Genomic DNA, 13,458 nt, shown 5'->3' with positions numbered 1-13,458 from the left:
GGCCACTGGTGTTAATGTCTCTGACCAAACAATCAGAAACAGACTTCATGAGGGTGGCCTGAGGGCCCGACGTCCTCTAGTGGGCCCTGTGCTCACTGCCCGGCACCGTGGAGCTCGATTGGCGTTTGCCATAGAACACCAGAATTGGCAGGTCCGCCACTGGCGCCCTGCGCTTTTCACAGATGAGAGCAGGTTCACCCTGAGCACAGGTGACAGAAGTGAAAGGGTCTGGAGAATCCGTGGAGAATGTTATGCTGCCTGTAACATTGTTCAGCATGACCGGTTTGGTGGTGGGTCAGTGATGGTCTGGGGAGGCATATCCATGGAGGGACACACAGACCTCTACAGGCTAGACAATGGCACCCTGACTGCCATTAGGTATCGGGATGAAACCCTTGGACCCATTGTCAGACCCTACGCTGGTGCAATGGGTCCTGGGTTCCTCCTGGTGCACGACAATGGCCGGCCTCATGTGGCGAGAGTATGCAGGCAGTTCCTGGAGGATGAAGGAATTGATTCCATTGAATGGCCCCCACGGTCGCCTGACCTAAATCCAATAGAACACCTCTGGGACATTATGTTTCGGTCCATCTGACGCCGCCAGGTTGCACCTCAGACTGTCCAGGAGCTCAGTGATGCCCAGGTCCAGATCTGGAAGGGAATACCTCAGGACACCATCTGTCGTCTCATTAGGAGCATGCCCCGACGTTGTCAGGCATGCATACAAGCACGTGGGGGCCATACGAACTACTGAGTACCATTTTGAGTTGCTGCAATGAAATTTCAGCAAAATGGACTAGCCTGCCACATCATTTTTTCACTTTGATTTTCGGGGTGTCCTTGAATTCAGCCCTCTGTAGGTTGATAATTTTCATTTCCATCAAACGATGTGGCATCCTTTCGTTCCTAACGCATTACCCAGTCCATATCAGTATAGATATCCAGCATGATTTTTTTCCCCATTGAGATCTGATGGGTTTTCAAAGTGTTCCTTTGTGGATCATCATTCTCCATGCTTTACAATCTTTGACTGCTTCTTTCATATACATATGTATATAGACACTTCGTTGGTCCTGGGGGGAAGTTTAGTTGCATACAGCAACTGCTAGACACATACAGTATAGACACTACACGAACCCAGAACATAGGACAAAGACTTGCGACAAGGTACACAGACAATACCAATAGTTGTAATAGAAGTTAAATTAAGTTAAATATAAATTCGCAGGTACGATATATCATTAACTGGAATTATTAACATCTGAAAAACTCTCCTGACTTGAGTATTTGGGGTGAGAGGGGGTGCATCGAGAGGAAGGGGCATTGTATTTTCTGGTGGCAGCTGGGACAAAAGATCCCCAGTAGCACTTCCTGGCACACCCTAGTAGAATGACCTGGTGGCTATAAAGCACTCCAGGACAGTTCTCTGTGAAGGGGATGGGCAGAACTGGTCATCATGACCTCCAATTTTGTAACATCCTCCTCTCTTCCACTATCTCCAGGGGGTCCATCATCAGTCCTGTGATGGAGCTGGAGTTCCTTGACTTTGCTCAGACATTTGGTTTCAGCCGAATTAAGATTGCTTCCCCAGCAAGCTGCAGAAAAGAAAAGAGCGCTGGCCGCAACAGCCTGATAGAACATCTCCAACAGCTTGCTGCATACATCAAAGGACTTGAGCCTCCTCAAAAAGTAGACTGCTCTGATCTTTATGTATATAGGTATACATGTATGCATATAGTGTAGTACCCCCTTATCCGAGAGCTTACTTTCTAGGGTTTCAGTTACCTGCGGTCAACCGCGGTCCGAAAATATGAAATGGAAAATTGTATGCTGTTATGAGTAGTGTGATGAAATCTCGCGCCATTACGCCTGGGACGTGAATCATCCTTTTGTCCAGCGTATCCATGCTGTATACCCATCAGTCACTTAGTAGTGCCTCAGTTGTCAGATCGACTGTCACGGTATCACAATGCTTGTGTACCAGTAACCTTTTCTTTTTTGTTTATTAAAAAAAATGTTTAAAAAATCAATACTTATGAGGACCTGGGCATTGGTCCTTAGATTTCTTTCTTCTTTTGTATGGGAAAAAACATGTATACAGTATAAAGTGCTGTACTATTCGCGGTTTCAGGTATCCCCCGGGGATAAGGTGGGACTACTGTATTATAAAACATAAAAGAAGTGGCTAAGCAGTGATAGTTCATATGTGAGCCAGTGCAAAAAATATGGGAGGAATGGCATGCTATAAAATGATAACTGGGTCACAAAGCTAAACAAAAGAGCAACAGAAGGAATCGCAGTAAGAAATACACACAAAATGAGAATGGATCTCAGCCACACTGCAGCATTAGGCAGTGTTGCAAAGAAAGGCTTAAGCCACAGCAATTAAAAGGACAAAGTCTAAATGCCCAAGAGGGTTTGGACGCAGTTGCTTTAATAACTACTTAAAAACATGAAAAACACAAAACATGTTCTGTAGAAATGGGCAAATTGTGATATACATAATTTAATGCAACATCAACACAATTAATGAGGGAGGTGTCATGTTTTCTGACTCAGTTCTTTGGGAAGTTATGATTTCTAAGATCACTGAAGGCAAAATGTATGAACTAATGAGAGAAATTGTAGAAACTATTTCAAGACAGAGATACTCCAAACTGACCTGTCATTGGTACATAACTATGTCAGTTCAGTCTAAGTACCTCACTTACATAGGTCCTGGATTTGAATCTAGGACTATCCTGATGCAGAGCAACAACTGTATCCACTATGCTAATGGTTGTCTCCTTATATGTGAAGTTAATGAAAGTAAACAGAAAGAGTGAATCTGAAGACTGCTGCCCCACTGAAAACTTTATCTTTACTAAGTCTTGCTATGACTTTAAAGTAGTCCCTTTTATATTTTGGTACTGTTAATTTCAATAGTAAAAACTTATTCTTCAGGTGCCATTACTAAGGTGGAGTTACCAGAACCATCAGAGCAAGTGGGTTTGCCAGATGTCAATGGTTAGGTTCAATGCAGTAAACAGGCCTGCAACACTGCTGATACCACAATAGTACCTTCAACAAAGGAAAATAACAGCAAAGATTACATGGCGTTTGGCCTTTATTGATCAGCTTTATTTTGACACTGTTACATAAACTTCTTGCGAAGTGTGGTAAAATTCAGAAATATTCAGTCAGAAACAGAACACATGTTGGACAAGTCATACTTTTTTTGGGCCACTGCCAAATGTTCCACCAGTTTCGCTGGAACAAATATATAACCTATATAATTCACACTGGAAAAAAGACAAAAGACTCCAAAAAAAGTGTTTTTCTGACTCCCCCCCGTCTCTCTCTACAAATATATATGTGTGTGTTTGTAAATTGTCTGAAATACAAGGTCACAGTTAACATATATTCAAAAACATATGTAGAGTTACACCCTGTAAACTTTCCAAAGCAAAATGTTATGGGGCAAATTCAGTCGAATCCAAAACCCAGCATTTGATCAAAATGATCCTTCACATCTCAAGTCTGTGTAAAAACTGTCCCATAGATTTACAACTATAACTGATTACAAAAACATAAATGAAACATGTTCACATTCTTTTTTTTATACACCAGTAAGATATTAATTTTTAGAGGTCTCTAACATATTTAGCCCCTTCTCTGCATTTTAAATTCCAGTCTGATGGCAGTCACTGAAAGTCATAAAAGCCAGGCACTCATCTATTCCCACTGCAAGATTTAGGCTTTTTTTTTTTTTTTTTGGAAAAAGAGCTTGCTGAAGACCATGATCCCTGAGGTATTTTGGCTATCTTCTAGAGCAACACGCAGCCGTTGCCTTGAAGTGTGACCACACATTTGGGGCAGGCATCATGGCAGGTGCTGCCATAGACACTGACAGCACAACAGTGTTCAGCAGCTCTGATTTCAATTTGAAAACAGGTCACACTGGGTTTGATCCATGCATTTAATTCTTTTGAAAAGCCTTGAAAATATTTCTTCTGCCCAAGGAAAAACAAGATTTGCTTTTCTAAGTGACGGAGCTCTGTGTCAAAGAGAAGCAAGCTTTAGCCCGTTATCGACACCTCTTATGTGTATAATGTTGCAGCAAATCCTGTCTGCATCACCAACAGAGAACAAGGATTACAAGCAACTTCTTTCACCCTTTATATTTGTTATTATTTAAATTATTGCTGTAACTTATGCCTTTTATTGGAAATAAAAAAAACAAACCTTTCAGCTTGTAATTTAAGCACAAAAAAACTGATCAGAGGATCAACTTCATTAACTTTCATACAACTTGGTATTTGGTTTCTTTAAACAATCTCCTTTGTTTGCAGCTTAATATTTAAAACTAATTTCCACAACCAAAGTGCAATAGCCATGAACAGAGACAGTTCAAACTGCAATGATTAAAAGGTATGATCCCATTAAAAAAAGTGTTTTGAATACCAATTGTTTGTGCATGCACGTACGTGTCAACAAGGAAACCTGAGCATCCCAAAACACATAGCATGATGATAGCATGATAACTGAAAGCCATGCGTTGTCCAAAAAAATTCTGTACTGTAATACTGTACCTAAGTAGAATCTGTATGAAAGAAACCATAAAACACAAAATAAAATATGGCCATGTATTTTCTTTGCCTGCTCAAAAAACTGAATTTGATTGAACATGTACAAGGAAAGCCCCTCTTTATGAACATTAAAAAATGTCCAGTAATTATCTGTACACATACTGCAGACCAACACTCTAATCATTGCATATAGTAGTATGGAACATGTTCATAATTGTAGCTCAAGAAGAATGGAAACCAGAAACATGTGGGGCTGTCCAGGAACACACAATGCAAAACACCCACCTGGGTATATCTGTGTGAGTATCAGTCCGCAGCATTGGAGTAACCAGCAGAAAGCTGAGTGCCTTCCTTACAAATAGTTGTTGTTTTATGGGTGTCATGAATGTTTTGCCCTCAAATGTCCCTAAGATTTACAAAGGGCCCAGAGGAAAGTGGACGAGTCTGATAGGCTGGGCTCTCTGGCCTGGTTCACTGAGGCAAGTGCTGAAGAAGGGCAGGGCTTTTCCCCACGGGCCGTTGCTGAAAGAAAAGAGCAGCTGCATATTATCGGCGTTGTAGAAGGAGACGCGTTGCTCCTCAAAGTTCAGGAGCACGCCAATACAGCGGGGGAAGGAGGCCACCACGAGACGGGTCCAGGGCTGGGTGCCGGCCGAGTACTCGTTCCCATTACGAAGCCGTATGGTCCAGTAGCCGTTCTCTGGGCACAGCTTGGCACGGACCTGGCGGTCCACGCTGTCCAGGGCCACGCCCAGGTCCCATTTGGTCTTGTTTCCCACCTCTACCTCCCAGTAGTGGCGGCCAGACTGGAAAGACTGTGCCCCGAGCACGTTGACGCACTGGACAAAGCGCTTTGGGCTGCGCTTGTAAGGGAGCATTTTCTCACTTTCCACTACAGACAAGTGGTCCCGTGACACATACAAGCTTGGGTGGGCCGTCTCCACATCAAAAGTAACTGGAGCTGGGGCTAAAGACAACCAACATTCAACACAGAAAACAGCCAGTGTGTTACAACTCATAAACCGGCAAACACTTTTTTCATTATTTCCGTTAGATTCGACTAAATCATGTGTTCTTATTCACATGAAGCCTTAAAAACAAAGGTTATGAATACAGATTATCAGGGGAACTGCATAACATGATCATAGTCAATATTATTTCCAGACAATATCATTTATTAAAAGTGAAAGTAAACTCAGCATGTTGCCCCAGCTGGGATAACATAAGATGTGTTCCAAACATTAAAAATCCCCTTCAAAACTGTTGAACTGTGTTCAGCCTTCTACCCCATCTAGCAGGGCCTACTACTGGTATCTATGTACATTTCCCAAATCCCCCAAACAGCTCTGCAGAGACCATACCTGGTTTCAATAACTTGAAAATCTTCCTCCATATCATATACTGCAGGGGTGCCTTGTATTTGCCAGCAAAAGCTTTTAAATCTATTTCAGGTACTTTACCCACCTCAACAGATGATCTAAATAAAAATGTAACAGAATATTGAATTCAGACACACACATCTAAGGCACAGGTACTCCAGGACTTTTGATTTGAGGCTGATGAGAACCGAGCTATAGTTAAACGCTGACGTGTGCATTCACAGTAAACAGAGGTTTAATACAGCAGAGAGTAAGCAGCGCACTGTTCATTAAGCACTAATCTTACTTACATGACACCACAACACAAGGAAGACATGTTGGAGTTCCATAAATAGTGACATTTTATGTAGAAATGTATTAAAACTCACCTCAAATTCACCTTGGGAGTCTGAAAGTAAAATAAAAAAAAATTAAAAATCTAAATTAATATACAAATACATTACTAAAATTGGACTACTTGAATTTCACCAAATCAATTATATTCCTGCTTGTGAATAATAAACTGTAGAGATGCTTTTTAAGAAACAGGTCTACCACATGGAATATGTCAGTTATGGATACCAAGAAGTAAAAGGGCTAAATGCAAGCTGAATGTTTCACGACGGAAGGAACACGTCTCTATCAAGGACAGTGATTCTTGCCATCTGTAATATTAGGTTATTAGCTGTGATATTTGTATCTGTTTACCTGTACATTTACTTTAAACAATGACAAAATGTTCAGCAACAAACCTGAAGGTATTAAGTGTTGTGTTTATGATAAATGACTGACTGCTGGGGAATTGTGCACAGGTTAGTAGCTTTCATTTCACGTTCTTACATAATATTGTAAAAGAACCATAAGAAAAAATGCAAAAATGTGCCAATTACTCCAATAAAACAGGGGGGGGAATCCACATTTTCAACATCAATAATCAACATTTATTCATTTAGCAGAGTTAACAGAATTAAACAATTTTTAACAGAGAAAAGCATCAGCTAAATGAATAAATGTAAATGTACATATGTATGTTTGTATGCAGGCAGCAAGTGACATCTCTCTTTTCCTGTGTTTGACAGAAAACAATTTGAGTTTTTTAGTTTACAGCACTACACATTACAGATTCTCTGTGCAAATTGCTAAGATAATCACTTTTAAGCAGAAAAATTAAATAATTCCTGAAAAACTGTAAGAAGCGACTTCCATCATTTCTTATGGGAGCATTTATTAGTAATACTGTTAACATTAAGAGCATTATAAAGCATTGTATTATATAGCATTATAAAGAATGCTCTCCTTCTCAGCGCATCTGTCCCTATGATCACGTTTCCTAAGCTGCTACTACTGGTGTAAGCTGGATGTACCTGTTGCCTGCAATACTCTGACATCCTACACTTATGAAATGATTATCTTGCCAGTTAGCTTTTTTTGCCTTATATTAACCTACTGTCGTAAGATGCCTTGGATAAAGCTGTCAGCTACATAATTAAACATAACAAATGAAGTAGGCGTGTCTGTTCGCAATACCCTGTCAGCAAAATGTCACATGGAAACAGAAACAAGACTCATTTTCAGCAGCTGCCTGTTTAAAGAATGTATGTGTGTTTTTCTCTATACCACTTTGTGCAGGACATTACAGTTACTGATACTATTTGGTTCACTATGTTTCAACAATTCCACTTTTACAACTAATTTATAAGCTCTTTTCTCCTTTTGCAATTTCAGTTTTGGCCACTACTTCATTAAGCATTTCTAATTCCTTTAGGCCTGTGATAAAACCAAAACAAAGTCAGCAAAGGAGTTCTTATCCTAAGGTTAGGCACAGGATTTCCTGAAGCAGCAATAAACAAATGTAATGAGTAATCAGCAAAGCAAAACCACCATAAATCATGAAAACTGAAATTCAACAGCCCTTTTTTTATAGCACTCCATCTTGAAGCACACTGTGTTTAATAAGTCTGTGAAAAATTCCTAAGAATTTTTAAACTGCATTTTATGGGAAGGCTTAGGAAACAAGAACACAGTATTATACTGACATAATCATGCTTCAACAAACATCAAAGCAGCGAGAGAACTGGAGTCTCTTGGAGACAAATGCTATGCTTTCTTTTCATTTAAACTGTTTTCATGAACTCTCAGGTACTCAATGATAAACCTCGGAGCAGCTGGAGCAAACAGATCAGTGCATTTGGAACGAGGGCCTGGGGCAGTAAGAGTCACCCTTCCTGATTCCAGTGGCTGAAAGACGGTATGGCTGTTACCTCTAGGAGCAAGCTGTGCTCCATAGTGTCCATTGTCTGCTGTAGGACACGAACATTCTGCTCCACTTCTGTCACAGCGCCCATCAAGGCCCCCAGGTGCTGGGACAGGGCCCCCAACATCTCCTTCTCCTCCCTCCTCAGCTGCTCCAGCATGGCAGCCTGCTCCTCATACAACATCTGGTGCAGAACTTGGAACTCACCTTGCAGCCATCCCTCAAGTTCATTGCCTGCTGCCTGTGAGACAGAAACGGTCAGCAATCCCTGCAAAGCATCTGCAAGTACAACTACATTCACGGTTACACACAAGTACAAACGCTGAGTCGGACATGCGGAAACCAGAGCTGACCTTCACTGCGTCCACCTTCTTTTTACATCTTTGGATCATGCTCATGTAGTTCTCCTTCCTTGAGAGATGAGAGAGCAAGGATTCTTTTAGCTGCTTCTGGGAAGAGAATCATATTTTAATTAAACCTATATAGAAAACAAAGCCAAACAATGCAGCTTATTGTTAACTGACAATTAACTACAAAAAAGACAATTCTGTAAATGCAGTAATGTCTGCAAGACTGTAAAGATTAAAAAAAAAAAATCTAAAACAAAAAACAGAAGGAAATGAAAAAAAACTTCCAACTTGGGTAACATACTGTAAAAGGGTGTTGTAATATGTCATATGATTTCACTCAACAATAAGATTACTTCCTTATTAACTTGTAAGCCATATGTACCTGGTTTCACCTACTGCAAAGCGGGCAGCAACAGTTAAATAGCTTGTCAGAATAAGAGAAGTACAACAACTAGTGCAGCGCACAGAAAAAGAGCCAGTTTTACTTATCATCTGAAATGAAAGCATTGTTGCTTGGCAACCTCCTTAGGAGTGTGCAAATTCCCGTATCTTTCTTGCCACATTTCACACTGCGCTGAGACTACAGCCTGCACGTCTTCCACTTTTCTCACAGTCCGAACCACCAGCACTGTACGTCATTTCTCTTGCTAATGTTGGTAATGTGAGAATGATTTTTTTTTTTTTTTTTTAAGACTATACAAAATCAAGAGTGAATATATATTATTTTTCTCAAAAGAAAAAAAAAAACAAATACACAGCATACATATTTACAAAACACAAAATTCAAGCATATTCTTTTCGCATACACGTACATGAGCCCTAATTAAGCTAAAGTAGACGAAAACAACAATCTGCTTTAAAACAGTTTTGTTGCTCGTAGCTGCCTGTTGTCCAATACATGATCAGTTTTTGTCAGCTGATGTGTTTGATTTGTGTGAGAAACTGAACAAGTCCCTTTATTACTCATTAATGCACCACTGACAGTGTTCCTGGTGAAAAAGGCTACAACAAACTAATGAGTGCTGAAGCCTACAGTGGGATATATAACTTGAGGAGCCATCACTGAAATACACAGCTCTAGCAGCTAACCAACAGCTACCATCATACACCCTAGTGACCCCACCACCAAATGTGTAACCCAAGAGAAAGACCCAAAGGGCTGGCACTGCAGCGCAGAAAAGTACACAGGGAACGTGGAATGATGACAAAGGGGACGATGACAATTGGCAAATGGTTTAAGGCAGAAGAAAACAGAACAATACAGCACAAACAATTAAATTGTGAGACTTGCAAGTTGCTGCACAGAATTCAACGTCCACTAGGCAGCAGAGTGTGAAGGACAAAAAAAGAAAAAAAGAAAGGGGTGTGACCCACCTGCAATTCCTTGTGGTTGCTCTCAGATGAGCAAGCCCTCACCTTCTCCACCATGCCTGCCACCAGGTAGTTCGTGTGGAGCTGTCGCGAGGAAAACTCCTGGCGACACTGTGGGCAGCTCACACGGCCCCTGATGCCCTTCCAGTAGGTGCTGATGCATGCCTTGCAGAAATGGTGCATGCAGTCCAGCATGACGGGCTCGGTGAAGAGGTCGCAGCAGATGGCACATGTTAGCTCCTCCTTCAGACTCAGCCCTCTGCCGGTACACTCCATGGCTCCACTCCGCTTTCGGTCAAACACGTACATCACATTGGCACTTATCCTTTAGCTGACACTTTTCTCAGAACCATTCATTAAGGCACATATAAACCCCAATTTTTATTATTAATCTATCTCTCATGCTTTTCTCTGAAGCAACTTAAAGCGTTAACCTGCTCACAGTCATTTACCCATTTTCATGGCAGGGTCATTTTTATTGGAGCATTTCAGGAGAAAGTGCAGTTATTTGATCCTTAGTCATTCCTGAAAACATCAGGAAAACTGTATAACTAAATTACTTACTCCATTATTTCTTATGGGGGAAAGAAAACTTAAATTTGTTACAAGTCCACCTCAAGTTCACCCCAAGGAAAAACTATAAATGATGGCTAGTATCATAAGGAAGAACTTGTGTAAAAACTGACTTAACAGTTAATAGGAGTACACATAAATTTAGGAAACAATGCTTTTATAAACAATGCAATAGTGTACCTGGATGGCCTTCAAGATGACAAAAGGCTACACATCACATTTAAATGAACAATCAGAAGGGTGAGAAAGAATGGATGCAAACATGTGAAAACACGTGAAAACACACACACACACACACACACACACACACGAGTACTAAGCGAGACCGTAGAGCATCAGACCCCATCTGAGAGCGTGGACACATGGTTCCCACAATGCAGTGCGCCTCACAGTCTCTTACACACTGCTGCTTGGTGCAATTTTCAATCGTCGTCTCAATGTACTGCACTGAATTGGACGTCTACAGAGACTGATGACAAATATTATTAATCATCCCGGACTGAATACACTATAAACTCGATATCAGGAGACGAGTGTACCTTGATCAAGGGAACAGCAGCAGGGGGAGTTTGACCCTGAGCAAATCTAACCTCTGCTCCACCTGTGCCTGCTTCCCAAACTTTGATTACAACGATAGCTTTTATTGTGGTAAACACTTACAGTCTGGAATGAAGTAGATTGAAGTAGTTGAATGGTTCAGAAGAGGTGTTGAGGGCTGTTGGGGGGGGACAAGGAGAGTCCACATGAGTCATAAAACAGTCTGAGAGAGACACTTGTACTACTTTCCAATGGAACAGCAAAGTGGAGACAGAAACGGTACGAGCAAGAAGAAGGACTCAATAAGGGCAAAGGTTACAATGTTTCAAAGGTGTGACCACATGCCACCGTGTGAGAAGTTCTACAGAAAGGTTCAGGAATTTCCACAAATCATCCAAGTTGTCCAGAAGAAAACACATGTAGAAAGGTAATGCTTGGGTGTGGACCATACACTATGACACATTTCGTTTTACTTATTTAGCTGACACTTTTCTCCAAAGTGACTTACAGTGTTCAACTGCCTACAATTATTTACACATTTTATACAGCTGGGTAATTTGTTTCTTTTTTTTTTTTTTTTTTTACTGGAGCAATTTATGGTGAGTATCTGGGTATGACAGCTGGAGGTGGGAATCAAACCTGTGACCACTGGGCCCAAACTCGACAGATAGTGGCAGAAGAAAAGAGAAGAATGAAAACTGAAAAATTAACACTGCACACTTACTGAGAGCCGAGTGCCACCAGAGCTGGACTCCCAGTGTCTTTCCACGGTGTGTTTGTTCCTGTTTACCGAGGAGCTACGCAGCCTGCGCTGTGGCACAGAACACTTGAACCAAGAAACCAAGTTGGTTTCGCCACTGTCACTGTGTGTGACTGTGCCCAGCTCAGCTCAGCTGTGTGTGTGGAGTAAACATAAATGTTCCCACTCGGCCTCACGGTCACTTCACTGCTAAACTATCACAAGAACAGCAGGAAAATGGAGAAATATAACAATAAGCGAGTTTGTGTGAATCCAACAAATACTTACGTGCAGCTCGCTGCTGTTGTTGCTGTTAGTGTTGCTTTCGTTTGCGGAGAGGAGCGCGCTGCACTGTAAATGCGCAGCACTTCCTGCCGCGTGCAGCCGCCCACGGTCACGTCGATCACGGGCACGAGCGCAGATCAGCCTCGCGCGCTGCCTCCTGCGTCACGTGAGGGCCGCGCGGTGAACCCGGGTCAGGCGGCTGTGTGCACATCCGCTTCTAAGTTACCATCCAGAACGATGGATGTACAGTACCAGGTCTTTATTTGTTTCTCGACACCAGTTATGTGTTTATCTTCAAGAAAAAATAAATCGTAAAGTATATTTTTTCTACGAATAATTGGCTAATAGAATACAACATTGGTTAAGAAAAAAAATATTTTCTGCTTTCGTGTGTAATAATAAGTAGTATGTGTTATGCTTCCATATCAAATGTTTATATACAAATTTTAAGGCTTACACACACACACACATCGTCTGAACTGCTTGTCCCAAACGGGGTCGCGGGAAGCCGGAGCCTAACCCAGCAACACAGTGAGGGCGTGAGGCTGGAAGGGGTGGGGACACACCCAGGACGGGACGCCAGTCCGTCGCAGGGCACCCCAAGCGGGACTCGAACCCCCCCACCGGAGAGCAGGACCCAGTCCAACCCACTGCGCCACCGCACCCCCTCTATTAAGGCTTAATATATGTCAATATACGGTCAGATATTATGCCATAAATAACTTTAAGGCAGATAAAAAAAGGGGGAACGGAAAAAAAATGTTTTCTGTGTGCAATAAGTTGTGGTCTCATTTTTACATAACAGCTGCAAAATCCTGTAATTACTGACAATAATGTGCTTCAGATATTTGTGACCCCTTCCTGCTACACAATGTGAATTACATTTAGATTACACTTATTTATTTAGCAGACACACACACACATTTTCTGAACCACTTGTCCCATACGGGGTCACGGGGAACCGGAGCCTACCCGGCAACACAGGGCGTAAGGCCAGAGGGGGAGGGGACACACCCAGGACAGGACGCCAGTCCATCGCAAGGCACCCCAAGTGGGACTTGAACCCCAGACCCACCAGAGAGCAGGACTGTGGTCCAACCCACTGCACCACCACACCCCCCATTATTTAGCAGACACTTTTCTCCAAAGCAACTTCCAATGAACTCTGTGTAGTGTTATCAGCCCTCACACCTTATTCACCAAGGTGACTTACACTGCTAGATACATTACTTACACTGGGTCACTCATTCATACATCAGAACACTCTCTCTGTCACTCACACACTATGGGTGAACCGCATGTCTTTGGACTGTGGGAGGAAACCCAGACAGACTGTGGGTTGAACATGCAAACTCCACACAGACTAAGCAGGGATCAAACCCATGTCCTCTCACACCACCCAGGCGCTGTGAGACAGCAGTGC

General features: G+C 42.0%; 1 protein-coding gene across 3 annotated transcripts; it reads right to left on the bottom strand.

Moving 5' to 3' along the window:
• Window positions 1–3,738: 3,738 nt before the first annotated feature.
• On the bottom strand, window positions 3,739–12,177 carry trim105 (tripartite motif containing 105). 3 transcript variants are annotated; one of them, XM_018748274.2, is made up of 8 exons: window positions 12,039–12,177; window positions 11,135–11,189; window positions 9,905–10,189; window positions 8,534–8,629; window positions 8,188–8,421; window positions 6,316–6,335; window positions 5,930–6,045; window positions 3,739–5,535 (listed from the first exon to the last, which is right to left on the bottom strand). In XM_018748274.2, the coding sequence occupies exons 3-8, from the start codon at window positions 10,175–10,177 to the stop codon at window positions 4,982–4,984; spliced, it is 1,293 nt and encodes a 430-aa protein (XP_018603790.1). In that variant the 5' UTR covers window positions 10,178–10,189; window positions 11,135–11,189; window positions 12,039–12,177; the 3' UTR covers window positions 3,739–4,981. The 3 variants fall into 3 exon arrangements, with proteins under 3 accessions (XP_018603790.1, XP_018603630.1, XP_018603705.1); XM_018748114.1 differs by lacking the exons at window positions 11,135–11,189; window positions 12,039–12,177 and having other exon boundaries at window positions 9,905–10,754; XM_018748189.1 differs by lacking the exons at window positions 11,135–11,189; window positions 12,039–12,177 and having other exon boundaries at window positions 8,534–8,626; window positions 9,905–10,754.
• Between the last annotated feature and the right edge of the window lie 1,281 nt (window positions 12,178–13,458).

This window comes from Scleropages formosus, chromosome 13 (assembly GCF_900964775.1).
Source record: "Scleropages formosus chromosome 13, fSclFor1.1, whole genome shotgun sequence".
Classification (NCBI taxonomy): Eukaryota; Metazoa; Chordata; class Actinopteri; order Osteoglossiformes; family Osteoglossidae; genus Scleropages; species Scleropages formosus.
This window is presented reverse-complemented; position numbering and strand designations above follow the sequence as displayed.

What these genes read in the sequence shown, in the direction of transcription:
- trim105 (XM_018748114.1), bottom strand. Translation starts at nt 10,210, where the DNA reads ATGTACGTGTTTGACCGAAAGCGGAGTGGAGCCATGGAGTGTACCGGC. An exon ending in AGCACAGCTTGCTCCTAGAG is followed by an intron (nt 6,336 to 8,187) that starts GTAACAGCCATA and finishes TTTTACTTTCAG; the next exon opens with ACTCCCAAGGTGAATTTGAG. An exon ending in ACTCCCAAGGTGAATTTGAG is followed by an intron (nt 6,046 to 6,315) that starts GTGAGTTTTAAT and finishes ATTTTTATTTAG; the next exon opens with ATCATCTGTTGAGGTGGGTA.